General features: G+C 42.5%; 1 protein-coding gene across 3 annotated transcripts in view; it reads left to right on the forward strand.

Annotated features, from left to right (window-relative positions):
* The window catches only part of wu:fi04e12 (desmoplakin), a 28,468-nt gene extending 17,728 nt beyond the window's left edge, over positions 1 to 10,740 (forward strand). For 2 of the 3 annotated variants that reach the window (XM_017723773.2, XM_017723774.2), the window contains exons 14-24: positions 27 to 213; positions 383 to 549; positions 2,681 to 2,859; positions 2,949 to 3,087; positions 3,269 to 3,462; positions 3,591 to 3,753; positions 3,843 to 3,926; positions 4,136 to 4,243; positions 4,329 to 4,427; positions 4,529 to 6,355; positions 6,981 to 10,740. In XM_017723773.2, the coding sequence (XP_017579262.1) occupies positions 27 to 213; positions 383 to 549; positions 2,681 to 2,859; positions 2,949 to 3,087; positions 3,269 to 3,462; positions 3,591 to 3,753; positions 3,843 to 3,926; positions 4,136 to 4,243; positions 4,329 to 4,427; positions 4,529 to 6,355; positions 6,981 to 10,217 (6,384 nt within the window). In that variant the 3' untranslated portion in view covers positions 10,218 to 10,740. The remainder of the gene's footprint in view (positions 1 to 26; positions 214 to 382; positions 550 to 2,680; positions 2,860 to 2,948; positions 3,088 to 3,268; positions 3,463 to 3,590; positions 3,754 to 3,842; positions 3,927 to 4,135; positions 4,244 to 4,328; positions 4,428 to 4,528; positions 6,356 to 6,980) is intronic. The other variant, XM_017723775.2, reaches the window with a different exon arrangement.
* Positions 10,741 to 13,599: the final 2,859 nt, after the last annotated feature.

A 13,599-nucleotide genomic window follows, 5' to 3' on the forward strand; every position in this document is an offset into this window, starting at 1 on the left:
TTGTGTGTGTGTGTGTGTGTGTGTAGTTGGCTCAGATGCGTCCAGAGGAATACCGAAATATCATTAAGAGTTTGGAAACTCGGTATCAAGAATTTCAGAGGAACAGCATGGGCTCTGAGATTTTTGGAGAGGAAGACAGGAGAACCATTGAGACCCAGTACACTGGAGCTCAGCAACACTATGATCAGCTAGTTGTACAGCTACCAGCCTATAGTGAGTGCATTCACAAACACATACATATTTTACATAAGCAGATCAGTGACACAAACATCTAGCTTTGGAGTTTCCAGCTTAAACTGAGCACACAAATGAGCATTCTGTGCATAAAAGATGATCATGTAGAGAAAAAAAAGCTTACATTCTCTGTCTCTGTCTGTTTTAGCTTCCAAAAGGTTTCAAAAGGTTTCGTTTGGTGTGAACCTCCTCAGTGAACTGCATGCTCTGCAGCTGAAGCTGGACACAGCAGAGTCAGCCCTAACCACCCACCTGCACATCCCATTGGGACAGGATGCCCCGGCACAGTGTGCCAATCACATTTCTCGCACACAGGTACATCCACATATATTACACCATACATATTGTGCCACACACAGTTGTAAGTGGAGAACATGAAAGATTTTAAGGGAGAGCTGCAGGTGGTTGATACTTCTTCTCGTCCTCTGTTTGTCTAATTTGATCTGCTCTCTGCTGGAAAGTGTCACAGGGTCAAATCACTTTTTATATAGTGCTTTTTACAACAGGCATTGTCACAAAGCAGCTTTACAGAAAAATAAAGGGTACCTTCAACTTTAAAATACTTTGAAGAATTAATTTATTCCATATGGAATTTTTCTAACTCTTAAGCTACCTATTGATCTTACAAAAATGTAAATGAAAATGCTCATTTTAGCTACACTGTAATTATTTTGACAACTGGTGTATATTCTTAGGCATATTCCTGTATGTCTTTTTTTTTTTTTTTTTTTTTTTTAATGTCCACTTTTTCTGCTATTAATGTATTTATTATTTTTATATTGTGCAACCTGGTGGAGCCAAAGACACATTTCTAGAAATGGACAATAAGGTAAATAAATAAATAATACATAATAAAATAAACTCATGAATCACTGAAATCAATGACAAAATAGGATACCAAAATGTCCTCACGAACACAGCTTAAGTTTACATAGCTAATATATCTTTAACACTGCCAAATAGAGATCTGGGCTTGCTCACACTTACTCTACATATCTTGAGATGCAGAACTAATTTTCAGTGTTGTGTGCAGGAGTAGGCATGTAACGAGGCCACTGAAATCCCACATAAATCATATACACTGATGTGCCAATGGTAATGGGATAGCAGTATGTAAATAGAAAATGAAGTGGCATTAGCTTAGGGGACTGCTTAGGAACACCCACACCTGTATAAGAGAGGTCTTTTGTTGTGAATGAAGTTGAACACTGACCAGCGTGCTCATGATAGTGGATGTCAGATAGATGGGACTTTGTATTTACGAAATTGTGCGGGTATTTAGCATTCCCCGATCTACAGTGTCACGTGTTTTCCAGGAAAACGTCATAGAAGGCATTACCACCCACAGTGGACAGCTCAGTGGCTGGAAACAGGTGCTGAATGATCGCAACTGGCAACATCTGGCTAGAATTGTCTGTGCATACAGAAAAGTAATTCTGACAGAAATCACAACCAGATTCAATGCAGGAGTCACCACAAACGCATCTTACAGATCAAAGCAGCGTTTTTTCAGATTCCATGGGATATGGGAGAAGAAAACATCATGACACTGCGCCTCACCTGGGTTCAAGAGGTTGCTGACTGAACCCTAGAGAACAGGCAATATGTGACATGGTCCAGTGAGTCACGGTGCCTATTGTTTTGGGCTGATGGTAGGGTTTGTGTCTAGCACAGATCCCATGAAGCCATGTACCCCAGTTGTCAACAAGGCACTGTGCAAGCTGGTGGTGGTTCTATACTGGTATGGGGTGTGTACTTATGGCATGGGCTGGCCTTAACACGTCATTGACCAGTGGCCTCTACTTTTCACTACTAGGTGACCATTTGCCGCCCTTCATGGACTTTATATAACCCTAACCCCCACAATGATAGCATATTCCAACAGGATAATGCACCGTGCCATCAGGTCAAAGTTTCCAGAATTGGTTCAAGGGATCCTACAATATACTTCTTCCTGTCCCATTAGATTTGGCACGTCAGTGTATATAAACAACATAAAATGATAATAGTAAAATAGTTCAAATGAATAAAGTCGTTCTAAAGAGTTACAAACAACCTATAACATGAACAGCATGCATATTCTTGGAGTTTAGAGTCTTCAGCCCAACCGTCACAGTTGACAAGCCCAGCAAATATAAAAAATTACTATTAACCAAGTTACTTCTCAGTAATCCCAAATGACCATGACTACCAATGTCAGTTCAGCTTGACAGAATTGTGCAGGTGTGAGTGGGCCAAAATATTTCAGTTGCAGGCAGGAGTGGGACAAATGATTCTGATTTTCTGCAGGAGTGGGAAATCTTGCTGAACTGGACAGGAGTGCAACTACAAATAGTCCCGCACAGACCTCTGCTGGCAAAAAAAAGTTTTTAGTAACACAAAAATACTTTTAACCATTAATATGTATCATTAATAATAACCATTTTTTTTGTTTTCCTGTATGTAGGCAGTACAGAAGGACATGGAGTCATTAAGAGGAGAGTTTTTAAGTCTAAAAGAGCAAGTGCTGAAAGAACTAGAGGACATGAAAGACACAGATAAAGCTCAGTTTCTACGCAGCCAACTGAATCTCATCAATCAGAGACTGGACAGGCTTGATTCTCATACTGGCACTTATCTACTAAGGTAAAAAATACACACAAGATGTTTTAATAAAAACAGCTATGATTGGGAGGGAAAAAATATAACCCCACCCCCACCCCCTTTTCTGTCAGGTTAAAGGCCTTGAAGTCTCTGCTGCAAGCCTTACTGCAGGCCGAGGATGTGGTGAAGGTTTATGAAGCTCGGCTCACAGAAAGAGACACAACATCACTGGACCCTGCCGAAGTCCAGGAGTACCAGAGCACTCTTAGGGTATTGCACGCTGAACCTTACTGTATTAGTTTAATTCTGGTATAACTGAATCTGAGATTTAGACAATGGATGATCCTATAAAATTGTTGGGCCACATTTTATTGCTATAAAATAATGTAGTGATTTTGAGGTAATGCTGATATTTAATGAATTTGCAACTGTAATGCATTCTGTTTTGTAGATTATGCAGGCTGAGCTTGAGCAGAAGAAACATGTGTTGGGCTTGCTGGAGGCAGAATTAAGCAAGACCCGTCAGTACAATGAACAAATTTATGAGAGCTGTCAAAGATGTGACATCGAGGTTTGCCAGTATGCTGAACATGTAAGCTTGCTATCTGACCGTTGGAAACGCATTCAAACACAGATAAACAGCAGGTAAGACACTCTCATCCTAATTTTATTTAATATTAAATTTTTTTAACATTTATTAATATTTATTTTTCCTTCAACTTTTTTTATTTATGAATTTTGACACATTTCTTCTCATGTCTTCTTCATCTCAGATTGGATGATCTAGACTCATATCTGCAGCAGCTATTGCGGTATCTTAAGTCTAGCTCCTCTCTCAGCGAATGGATTGATGTCACAAAAGGACACATAGATGCTCAGCAGACCACCAAGACAGATGACATCACAGTCCTCACCAGACTCCTTAATGAACAGAAAGTATGCCTTTGTTAACTTCATAAACGGTAACATCCATATTGCTCAAATCGCCAGACATTAAAGTTAAAATGTTTGCTTGTGTTTTTTAGGTGCTAAATTCTGAGATAATGACAAAGAGAGAGGCAGTGGAGGCTGTACAGAAGGATGGTGATTCATGTGTAAATGCTATCAAGGTAAAAATAACAAAGGAATACTAATATAATGAAGCAGTTCTGTCATGGTTAATAATGGTCATGTAAGTGTCCACTTGCTTGCATTCAGTGTTATCTTATGCAGTTGTTTTCGATTAAGTATTAATTTAAAGGTGCATTACTGCCATAAAAAGGTGAGAAAATCACATGACTACAATGCTTCATTTTTGAAAACGTGTATATATTTATAGGGCTATGAGGTAGAGTTGGCCTCTTACAGTGCTGGGCTAGAGACTCTGCTCAATATACCCATTAAGAGAACCATGCTGCAATCTCCATCTACTGCTGTGATACAGGAGGTACAAAAGTAAATACTTACAGTAAGTAAAGAGCTATTTTTTGTCTTTTCTTCAGGTTGTTTATCATTTTTTGATTTTGTCTTAGGTTTCCTCCATACATGCCCGCTACTTAGAGTTGCTTACACGTTCAAGTGATTACTGCAGACACCTTGGAGACTCACTAAAGAACTTGGAGCAACTCAAGGTAAACAAAACTCACTTGATCATAAGACTTACCTTTTTTTTTTTTTTTTTTTTTACCTCAAACTTATTAGCTTCTCATTTACTTTTTTCCTGAATTCACAGATTAGAAACACCAGGATAGATTTGCTAGAAGAGGAGCTAAGGCTTCTGAAAGCAGGCATTCATGACCGTGATGCTAAGAATGTCTCACTGCAGGAGGCACTCTCACAGTACCAACTTCAGCTGAGCGAATCTCAGGAACATCTCCTCTCCCTGGAGGAGGTCAAGAGGAGCCAGGCTATGCAGTGCAGTGCTGCACAGGAGAGCTTAAGCTCCTCCCAGAGCCACCTACAAGAGCTCATGGAGGAGCTCCAACACTACAAGCTGCTTTTGGAGAAGGAGAAGGCAAACAAGAAGATTTTGGAGGAACGGTACACCAGTCAGCAGGAAGAACATGAGGAGGCCATGCGTAAAAGACAGAGGGAGCTGGAAGGGGCCAACTGGGCCAAGATTGAGTTAGAGAAGACAGTGGCAGATCAGACCCGGGAGGTTGAGCGTTTAAAAAGGCAGCTGGACGAGGAGGCACAGAATGTTAAGGAGGCACAGATGGAACTGGCTAAGGTAAGGCAGCAGCACAGCATGGAAATAAAGGAGGTTAAACAGGTCTATGAGTCCCAGATCCTGGTAACACAGACCAACATGCAGAAGCTCTCACAACAGCAGGAGGACAACTCCTCAACGATGCAGCTGAAGGTTGACAGGCTAGAGGGGGAATGCAAGGAATTGCAGGAAGAGTTGAGGAGGCTGCGGCTAACCCTCAGAGAGGAGGAGGCTCAGAGAAGGTGTGCTGAAGGCCTACTGCAGCAACAGACTGTAGCAAGCTCTGAGGACACCAGGAAAAGGAGTGAATTGGAGGCTCAAATTCAGCTGCTTCTCAATCAAAAAAGTACAAATGAGAGCAAATGGAAAGAGGTGCAGGAGAGCTTTGCTCAGGCACTGAAAGAAAAGGGCAATGAAATTTCCAGCCTCAGACACTCTCTTGAGGAAGAGTTACGCAAGAAGAGAGCTATAGAAACTGTGGGTGCCCGTCTGGAAAAGGAGTTAGCTGACCTCCATATTAAACATACAACCTGCTGTCAGGAGCTAGTGCAGCTTCGCTCCTCACAGCAAGAGTTAACAATCGTCCGTGTGGAGCTAGAATCTCAAGCAAATGAGAGGAACCGGGTAGAACAGAATGTCATACGACTTCAGTCCAGGATTCAGGAACTCCAGGAGGAACTGAAACAGTTGGAGGGGGAGCTAGAGCAGCAAGGACGAGTGGCTCAAGAAGAATCTGCTAAGCGCAGGAAAAGTGAAGCTCAGCTTGAGAAGTCCAGTCAGGCCATGCGTGAGTATACCTCCACTATCACTACTTTGCGCAAGAGTCAGGAGCAGGTCAGCATTGAGGCCAGGCAAGCGGAGGAAGAGTGCAGGCGACTGAAAGAGGCTCTTGACCGTACCTTGAAAGAGCATGGTTTCTCTAGCCAACGGTTGGCCACGCTTGAAGCTGAAATGAAAACCTTGAGGTTGCAGTTGGTGCAAGAGCAAGGCCGAGTTCGTGAGGCCAACCAACGCTATGAAGCCCTGCACAGGAGCATGGAGGAGAAAACTCGAGCTCTGAACGAAATGACTGCTGACGTAGAGCGTCTGAAGAAGCTTACAGAGACTCTCACCAAGGAGCGTCTTCACCTGGAGGAGGAGCTACGGGCCATACGTCTGGAGCGCGAAGAGCTGCTGCAAGGCAGGCAGCATGAGGATGAAGAGATGAGTACCCAAATTAAAGCTCTTCAGCAACAGCTTCAAAACAGCCAGCATGCTAGAACCGAGCATGACAGCCTTGTCCAACAACTTTCACAGGAGAGAGAAAAGCTGCGACTGGAGATACAAAATATTCAAAAACAGGCCAGCGAGGTACTAATTCACTGTAGAAAGTCTGGGACAGTGGTAGACTGTAGTTCCACTCAGATATTTGGCTGAGTTTGCTTTAGGTTTAGGTTTGGCTTTAGCTTGCTGCATGCTTTTCCAGCTTGCTGGATGCTGTAGGTTACTTTTCATTTTCTGACATGCAAATAATCCTTATTATTATGCATAGTTTTATTCCAGCACTTGAATCTACAAGACTATTAATTTGTTTAAAGCTCCCTTGCTGTGTACTTGTTTGCCTCTGCGTGTACATCGTCTTTATTAATGTCCTCTAATCAAGATGTCTGTGTTGTTGTGAAACGTTGTCAAAATGTGTTTATGCACATTTCTCTGGTTTTGAGATTTTAGATGATTCTGGTTTTATTTGAATACTTTGACACCTACATGAGTCTTATGCTTACATGGAAGAGCACTCAAAAATGATAAACACAGTGTTTTTTTGCATTGTTTTGTGAATAATACTTCTGAATGTTGCAAAATCATATTTCTCAATATCAGTAGTGATATTTTGGTATTTTATATATTCTCTTATCTTGTTTATAGTCTGAATCATTATTTATATAACCTTTTCTCTTTCCTTTTTCTTTTGCTTTCTCTCTCACCCTCATTCTAGACTTCATCCTTGATCCAGGCGTCCCAATCTCAGTGCACTGAATTACAGCAAGAGCGGGATGCCCTCATCAGGAAGATGAATACAATGGAACAGGATCTGACCCGCATGAAGAAGTTTGAGGAAGAGCTGAACCGCGTCAAACTATCACTAGAGTCAGAACTGCGTCTGAAAACACAGCTGCAGGAAGAGAATGGAAGGCTCAGGAAGGAGTTCAGCCACTGGAAAAAGATGTGTGAGACCCAGGAGGAGCAAGTGCGGCAGCATAGCACACAGCACATGGTGCTAGATCGAGAACATAACTCATTGAGGAGTGAGTTGGAGCGGCTGCAGGCCCGACTGAAGGAGGTGGAGGAGCGCCACAGGCTCCAGCTACAGGCACTGGAACATGAGCGTGCAGAGCTACAGACTCTGAGAGATTCATTGCAAGAGGACGTGCTGAAACTACGGCAGAAACCAGATGCTGCAGACAGGTACACACAGACGGACCAGCCTGATACACACATCGATCCCTCCACTCTGGTTTTTGATGGTGTCCGTAAAAAGGTCACAGCTCAACAGCTGCATGACTGTGATGTAATCGACAGCAAAACATTGGACCACTTGGTCAGGGGTCAACAGACTGTCCAGGATGTGGCTATTGATATCAAGCTGAATCTCAAGGGTACAGGTGCCATTGCAGGACTAGCAGCAGGGCCTGCAGGAAAGTTAACAATCACAGAGGCCAAAAGAGATAACTTGATTACAAAAGAGAGTGCAGTGAAACTGCTAGAGGCTCAAGCAGCCACAGGGTACATAATTGATCCTAGAGCTAATGTGAAGATGACAGTGAAAGAGGCTTGTCTCAGTGGACTTGTGGATGAAGAGGATAAGGAGCACCTGCTAACTGCAGAGGCTGCCTGCATTGGATTCAGAGATCCAAACACAGACAAACCTCTGTCAGCCAGCCAAGCCATGAGGAAGGGGTTGATAGATCACGATACAGCTCTGCGTCTGCTGCAGGCACAAGAGGCTGCCGGAGGGGTCCTTGACCCTCTCCTCAGTGTATATCTCCCAAAGGATGTTGCCATGGACCGTGATCTGATTGATGAGAGCCTTTATCAAGCCTTGAATACAAAACCAAACTGCTACATTGACCCTGATACGCGTCTGAGTGCTAGCTATATCAGCCTAAAGAAGCTATGCAAAGTTGACCCTAACACCGGCTTGCTCCTGCTTCCAGCCCCTCAAGAGCAAATTATGGTACAGGGCCTACGGGGAAAGGTTTCTGTGTCTGATCTAGTACAGGCCAACTTGCTAGAGTACACAGACATAGATCAGCTAAAAGAGGGCAAGCTGACTGGCCAGGACATTGAGCATAGACTTCGGGCCTACCTGCGGGGGTCTACCTGCATTGCTGGAGTCTTCGATGAAGCCAACAAATGTATCTTGCCTATCTATCAGGCCATGAAAGAAGGACTTCTGAGACCTGGCACCACGATGGAGCTTCTCGAAGCCCAAGCCGCTTCGGGCTTCGTGATTGACCCTGTTAACAACCAGTACTACACAGTAGAAGAGGCTTGTAAGAAGCATCTGGTTGGTGTGGAGTTTAAAGACAAACTCCTCTCTGCTGAGAGAGCAGTTACTGGATATAAGGATCCAGGTACTGACAAGATCATTTCCCTTTTTGAGGCAATCGAACGGGGTCTGATTGAGAAAGGCCATGGTATTCGCCTTCTAGAGGCTCAGATAGCCAGTGGTGGTATCATAGACCCGAAACAAAGTCATCGAATTGATGTTGATGTGGCTTATCAGAGAGGTTACTTTGACAAAGAGATGAATCAAATTCTAAAAGATGAGGGAGATGACACAAAAGGGTTCTTTGATCCAAACAATGAAGACAATCTGACATATCTGCAATTGAAGAGTCGCTGTATTACAGATGAGAAAACTGGCCTTGTGCTTTTGCCACTTCATGATAAGAGCAAGACAGCAGCAACACAGAAAAACACTACACGGAAGACAAGGGTTGTGATCGTAGATCCAGATACCAATAAGGAAATGACAGTACGTGAAGCCTATGACAGGAAGTTGATTGACTACGAAACCTACCTGGAGCTTTCCCAGCAAGAAAGTGAATGGGAAGAAATGACTATTACTGCCACAGATGGCACGAGCAAACTGGTCATTACTGATAAGAAAACAGGCCTTCAGTATGACTTGCAAGAACTGCTTGATAAAAGCGTGATCGACCAAGACACTTTAAGCAAGTACCGCTCAGGGGCCATTACTTTGACACAATTTGTTGATATTATTACCAGTAGGATCAAACCAACAAATCAGCCCCTTGGCCCTTCCTCATCTGCCTCCTCATTGTCATCCCAGACAACAGTCAAAAACGAAACCGTGTCAACTATCAGAAGCACTCCCTTGCAGCAACCTCCCTCCTCACCAAAGCGCATTGCTAGCATGTCAATTACTTTGACATCACCTGGAGAGTCTATAGATGAGCAGAATCCAGTTGGGGCCATCTTTGACACAGAGAAGTTAGAGAAGATTAGCATCTATCAAGCAATGAAGCGTGGCCTTGTGGACTCTATCACAGGGCAAAGGCTGCTAGAAGCACAAGCCTGTACTGGTGGCATTGTAAACCCAGAAAATGGCCGCCGCATCTCCATTCAAGAATCTAACCGCTTGGGCATAATTGATGATGACATGGCTAACCGACTGAAACCTGCTCAGAAAGCCTACATTGGCTTTGAGGATCTAAAAACCAAGAAAAAGATGTCAGCAGCTGAAGCTGTGAAGGAAAAGTGGTTACCATATGAGGCCGGCCAGCGTTTCCTTGAATTTCAGTTTTTGACAGGAGGCCTATTTGATCCAGAACAGGGCCGAAGACTCACACTTGAGGAGGCTTTGCACTTAGGATGGCTGGATGGAAGATCAGCGCAGAAACTCTTGGAAACGCGCCACCACCCTAAGGCGCTGACTTGCCCCAAGACTAAGTTGAGGATTTCCTACAAGGAGGCTATGGATGCATGTATGTTGGAAGAAAAAACAGGGGTGCGCATGCTTCCTGCAGCTGCCACCTCCTCACATGGTATCAGCAGCCCTTACAACACAAAACCAAGTTCTGCTCCAGGCTCACAAAGTGGGTCGCGCAGAGGGAGCGTGGACCATAGTTTTTCAACTTCATCCTCCTCCAGATACAGCAGCTTCACATACAGCAGAACCTCTTTCAGCACCAGGTCTCTTTCATAAAGAAAATTACCCCCAGCATATACACAGGCTGTCAAAATATTAACTAAATTACATTAAGGATTGTAATGAATGAATTAAATAGAAAGATAGGAGGAAGAAATAAGCTACTCACAGAATATAATGAAATATTAAAAACATTATTTTAGAATATACTCAGTAGTGTGACTATATACTTTCCTTTTCATGAAAATGTCTACTCAATATCATTATTAGATCATCTGTCAGTGACTTTTGAATAATCCTTTACTGTAGTTGCTTGGTAATTCAAGGATTTTTTTTTAAGGTAACAAAAAGGTAATGCCTATATATCTGAAGTGGTGTGGGTATTGATGATGTTAGGAAGTAATTACACTGTAGCTGTAATCTCTACTTAGGTTGGAAACTTAATGTTTATATTGCTGCAGTTCATTGTTAAGTAGATGGAAACATTTTAATTTCAAGTGCCTCTGCTTTTCTACTATATGTTTAACATAGTTGGTAACTAATGTGATGCTTTGAAATGAATAAAAAAATCATGAATACATCTTTTGTTTTTTTGGGTTTTTTTGCCTACACACTTGGAAATGTCTAACATCAGAGTCAGGTATAAGATGAATTCTGTGTATTGTAGATTTATTTAAATTAATTACTTAAACTTAACATTATTAGTTTTTTTTAATGGAAGTGTATCATTTAATGTACATCTGTCAGATGCCATAAATCTAACCGGCTGACCTAGTGCTGAAGGGCCTATGATGGCAAAGTTTCATGTGCACTACACCCATACATAACCAATCAGACCAAAACGCATCTCAAAATCCAGCATGCTATAAGGCATATGACAATAACCATATGTGCACAGTATAAGAGTAAACAAAATAACAATACTGGATCTAAAATACTGTTAAAGAGCCAAAGCTATTAGGAACACTGGAATGCACAAACACTTGATGGTCCAGTTGGCATGAGACTGTGCCTTATGAGCTATTCAGTAGATTATTTTCTGTTTGACACAAAGAGACCTGAAAAATGATATATTCCTTGGTCTTGTATATCTTAAATATTTAACTTGGCCTTTCCACAGAAAGAGGACCATTTGTGTCCTGCAATTTTTTTTTGTTTTTCAGCATCGTTTTCCCATCACAGAAACATATATTCTTATGCATCAACACTGTCACAGACATTTGCTCATCTACCCACATATATATTTCTAAAATGCTGAAGAAATGTATGTGTGTGTGTGTGTGTGTGTGTGTGTGTGTGTGTGTATATATATATATATATATATACACACACACACACACACACACACACACACTTCTCAAAAAAATAAAGGGAACACTTAAACAACACAATATAACTCCAAGTAAATCAAACTTCTGTGAAATCAAACTGTCCACTTAGGAAGCAACACTGATTGACAATCAATTTCACATGCTGTTGTGCAAATGGAATAGACAACAGGTGGAAATTATTGGGAATTAGCAAGACACACTCAGTAAAGGAGTGGTTCTGCAGGTGGGGCCCACTGACCACTTCTCAGTACCTATGCTTTCTGGCTGATGTTTTGGTCACTTTTGAATGTTGGTGGTGCTTTCACACTCGTGGTAGAATGAGACGGACTCTACAACCCACACAAGTGGCTCAGGTAGTGCAGCTCATCCAGGATGACATATCAATACGAGCTGTGGCAAGAAGGTTTGCTGTGTCTGTCAACGTAGTGTCCAGAGGCTGAAGGCACTACCAGGAGACGTGGAGGAGGCCGTAGGAGGGCAACACCCCAGCAGTAGGACCGCTACCTCCGCCTTTGTGCAAGGAGGAACAGGAGGAGCACTGCCAGAGCCCTGCAAAATGACCTCCAGCAGGCCACAAATGTGCATGTGTCTGCACAAACGGCTAGAAACAGACTCCATGAGGATGGTATGAGGGCCCAACGTCCACAGATGGGGGTTGTGCTCACAGCCCAACACCGTGCAGGACGCTTGGCATTTGCCAGAGAACACCAGGATTGGCAAATTCGCCACTGGCGCCCTGTGCTCTTCACAGATGAAAGCAGGTTCACACTGAGCACATGTGACAGACGTGACAGAGTCTGGAGACGTCGTGGAGAGCGATCTGCTGCCTGCAACATCCTTCAGCATGAATGGTTTGGCAGTGGGTCAGTAATGGTGTGGGGTGGCATTTCTTTGGAGTGCCACACAGCTCTCCATGTGCTCGCCAGAGATAGCTTGACTGCCATTAGGTACTGAGATGAGCTCCTTAGACCCCTTGTGAGACCATATGCTGGTGCGGTTGGCCCTGGGTTCCTCCTAATGCAGGACAATGCTAGACCTCATGTGGGTGGAGTGTGTCAGCAGTTCCTGCAAGATGAAAGCATTGAAGCTATGGACTGGCCCGCCCGTTCCCCAGACCTGAATCCGATTGAGCACATCTGGGACATGTCTTGCTCCATCCACCAACGCCACATTGCACCACACTGTCCAGTAGTTGGCAGATGCTTTAGTCCAGGTCTGGGAGGAGATCCCTCAGGAGACCATTCGCCACCTCATCAGGAGCATGCCCAGGCGTTGTAGGGAGGTCATACAGGCACATGGAGGCCACACACGATACTGAGCCTCATTTTGACTTGACTTAAGGACATTACATCAAAGTTGGATCAGCCTGTAGTGTGCTTTTCCACTTTAATTTTGTGAGTGACTCCAAATCCAGGCCTCCATTGGTTAATAAATTTGATTTCCATTGATTATTTTGTTGTCAGCACATTCACCTTTGTACAGAGCAAAGTATTCAATGAGAATATTTCATTCATTCAGATCTAGGATGTTATTTGAGTGTTCCCTTTTTTTTTTTGAGGGGTGTGTATTTTATTTATTTATTTATTTATCTATTTATTTATTTATATATATACATTTTTGTGTGTATATCAGTATTATTTTATATATATATATATATATATATATATATATATATATATATATATATATATATATATATATATATATATATATATATATATAATTTTTTTTTTTTTTTTTTTTTTTTTTTTTTTTTTTTTTTTTTCCCGGTTTTGGTTTTAAATATGCACAGATTTAACTGTCCTGCAGCTGTCTCTGTGTAAGGAACACATTGTCCTGTTTCGGTAGTGGCGGTACATATCTGTAAGTCAGAAATCGAACTTCTGGGAAGGGTTTCCATTATATTTTGGAACATTGCTGTGAGGATAAGATTGCATTCAGTCACCGAAGCATTAGTGAAGTGAATTACTTCTGTTATGCATCACAAATGCCACTCCATTTCATCCCATCCCGAATAAAGGTATTTATCAAAACTAGCTCCTTTAACTGATATCCAGCGCTCAAGTGCGTAGGGAACATAACAGCATTGCTTAGGGAGCCTGCGGAAT

The sequence above is a fragment of the Pygocentrus nattereri genome, chromosome 4 (genome assembly GCF_015220715.1).
Source record: "Pygocentrus nattereri isolate fPygNat1 chromosome 4, fPygNat1.pri, whole genome shotgun sequence".
Lineage (NCBI taxonomy): Eukaryota > Metazoa > Chordata > Actinopteri > Characiformes > Serrasalmidae > Pygocentrus > Pygocentrus nattereri.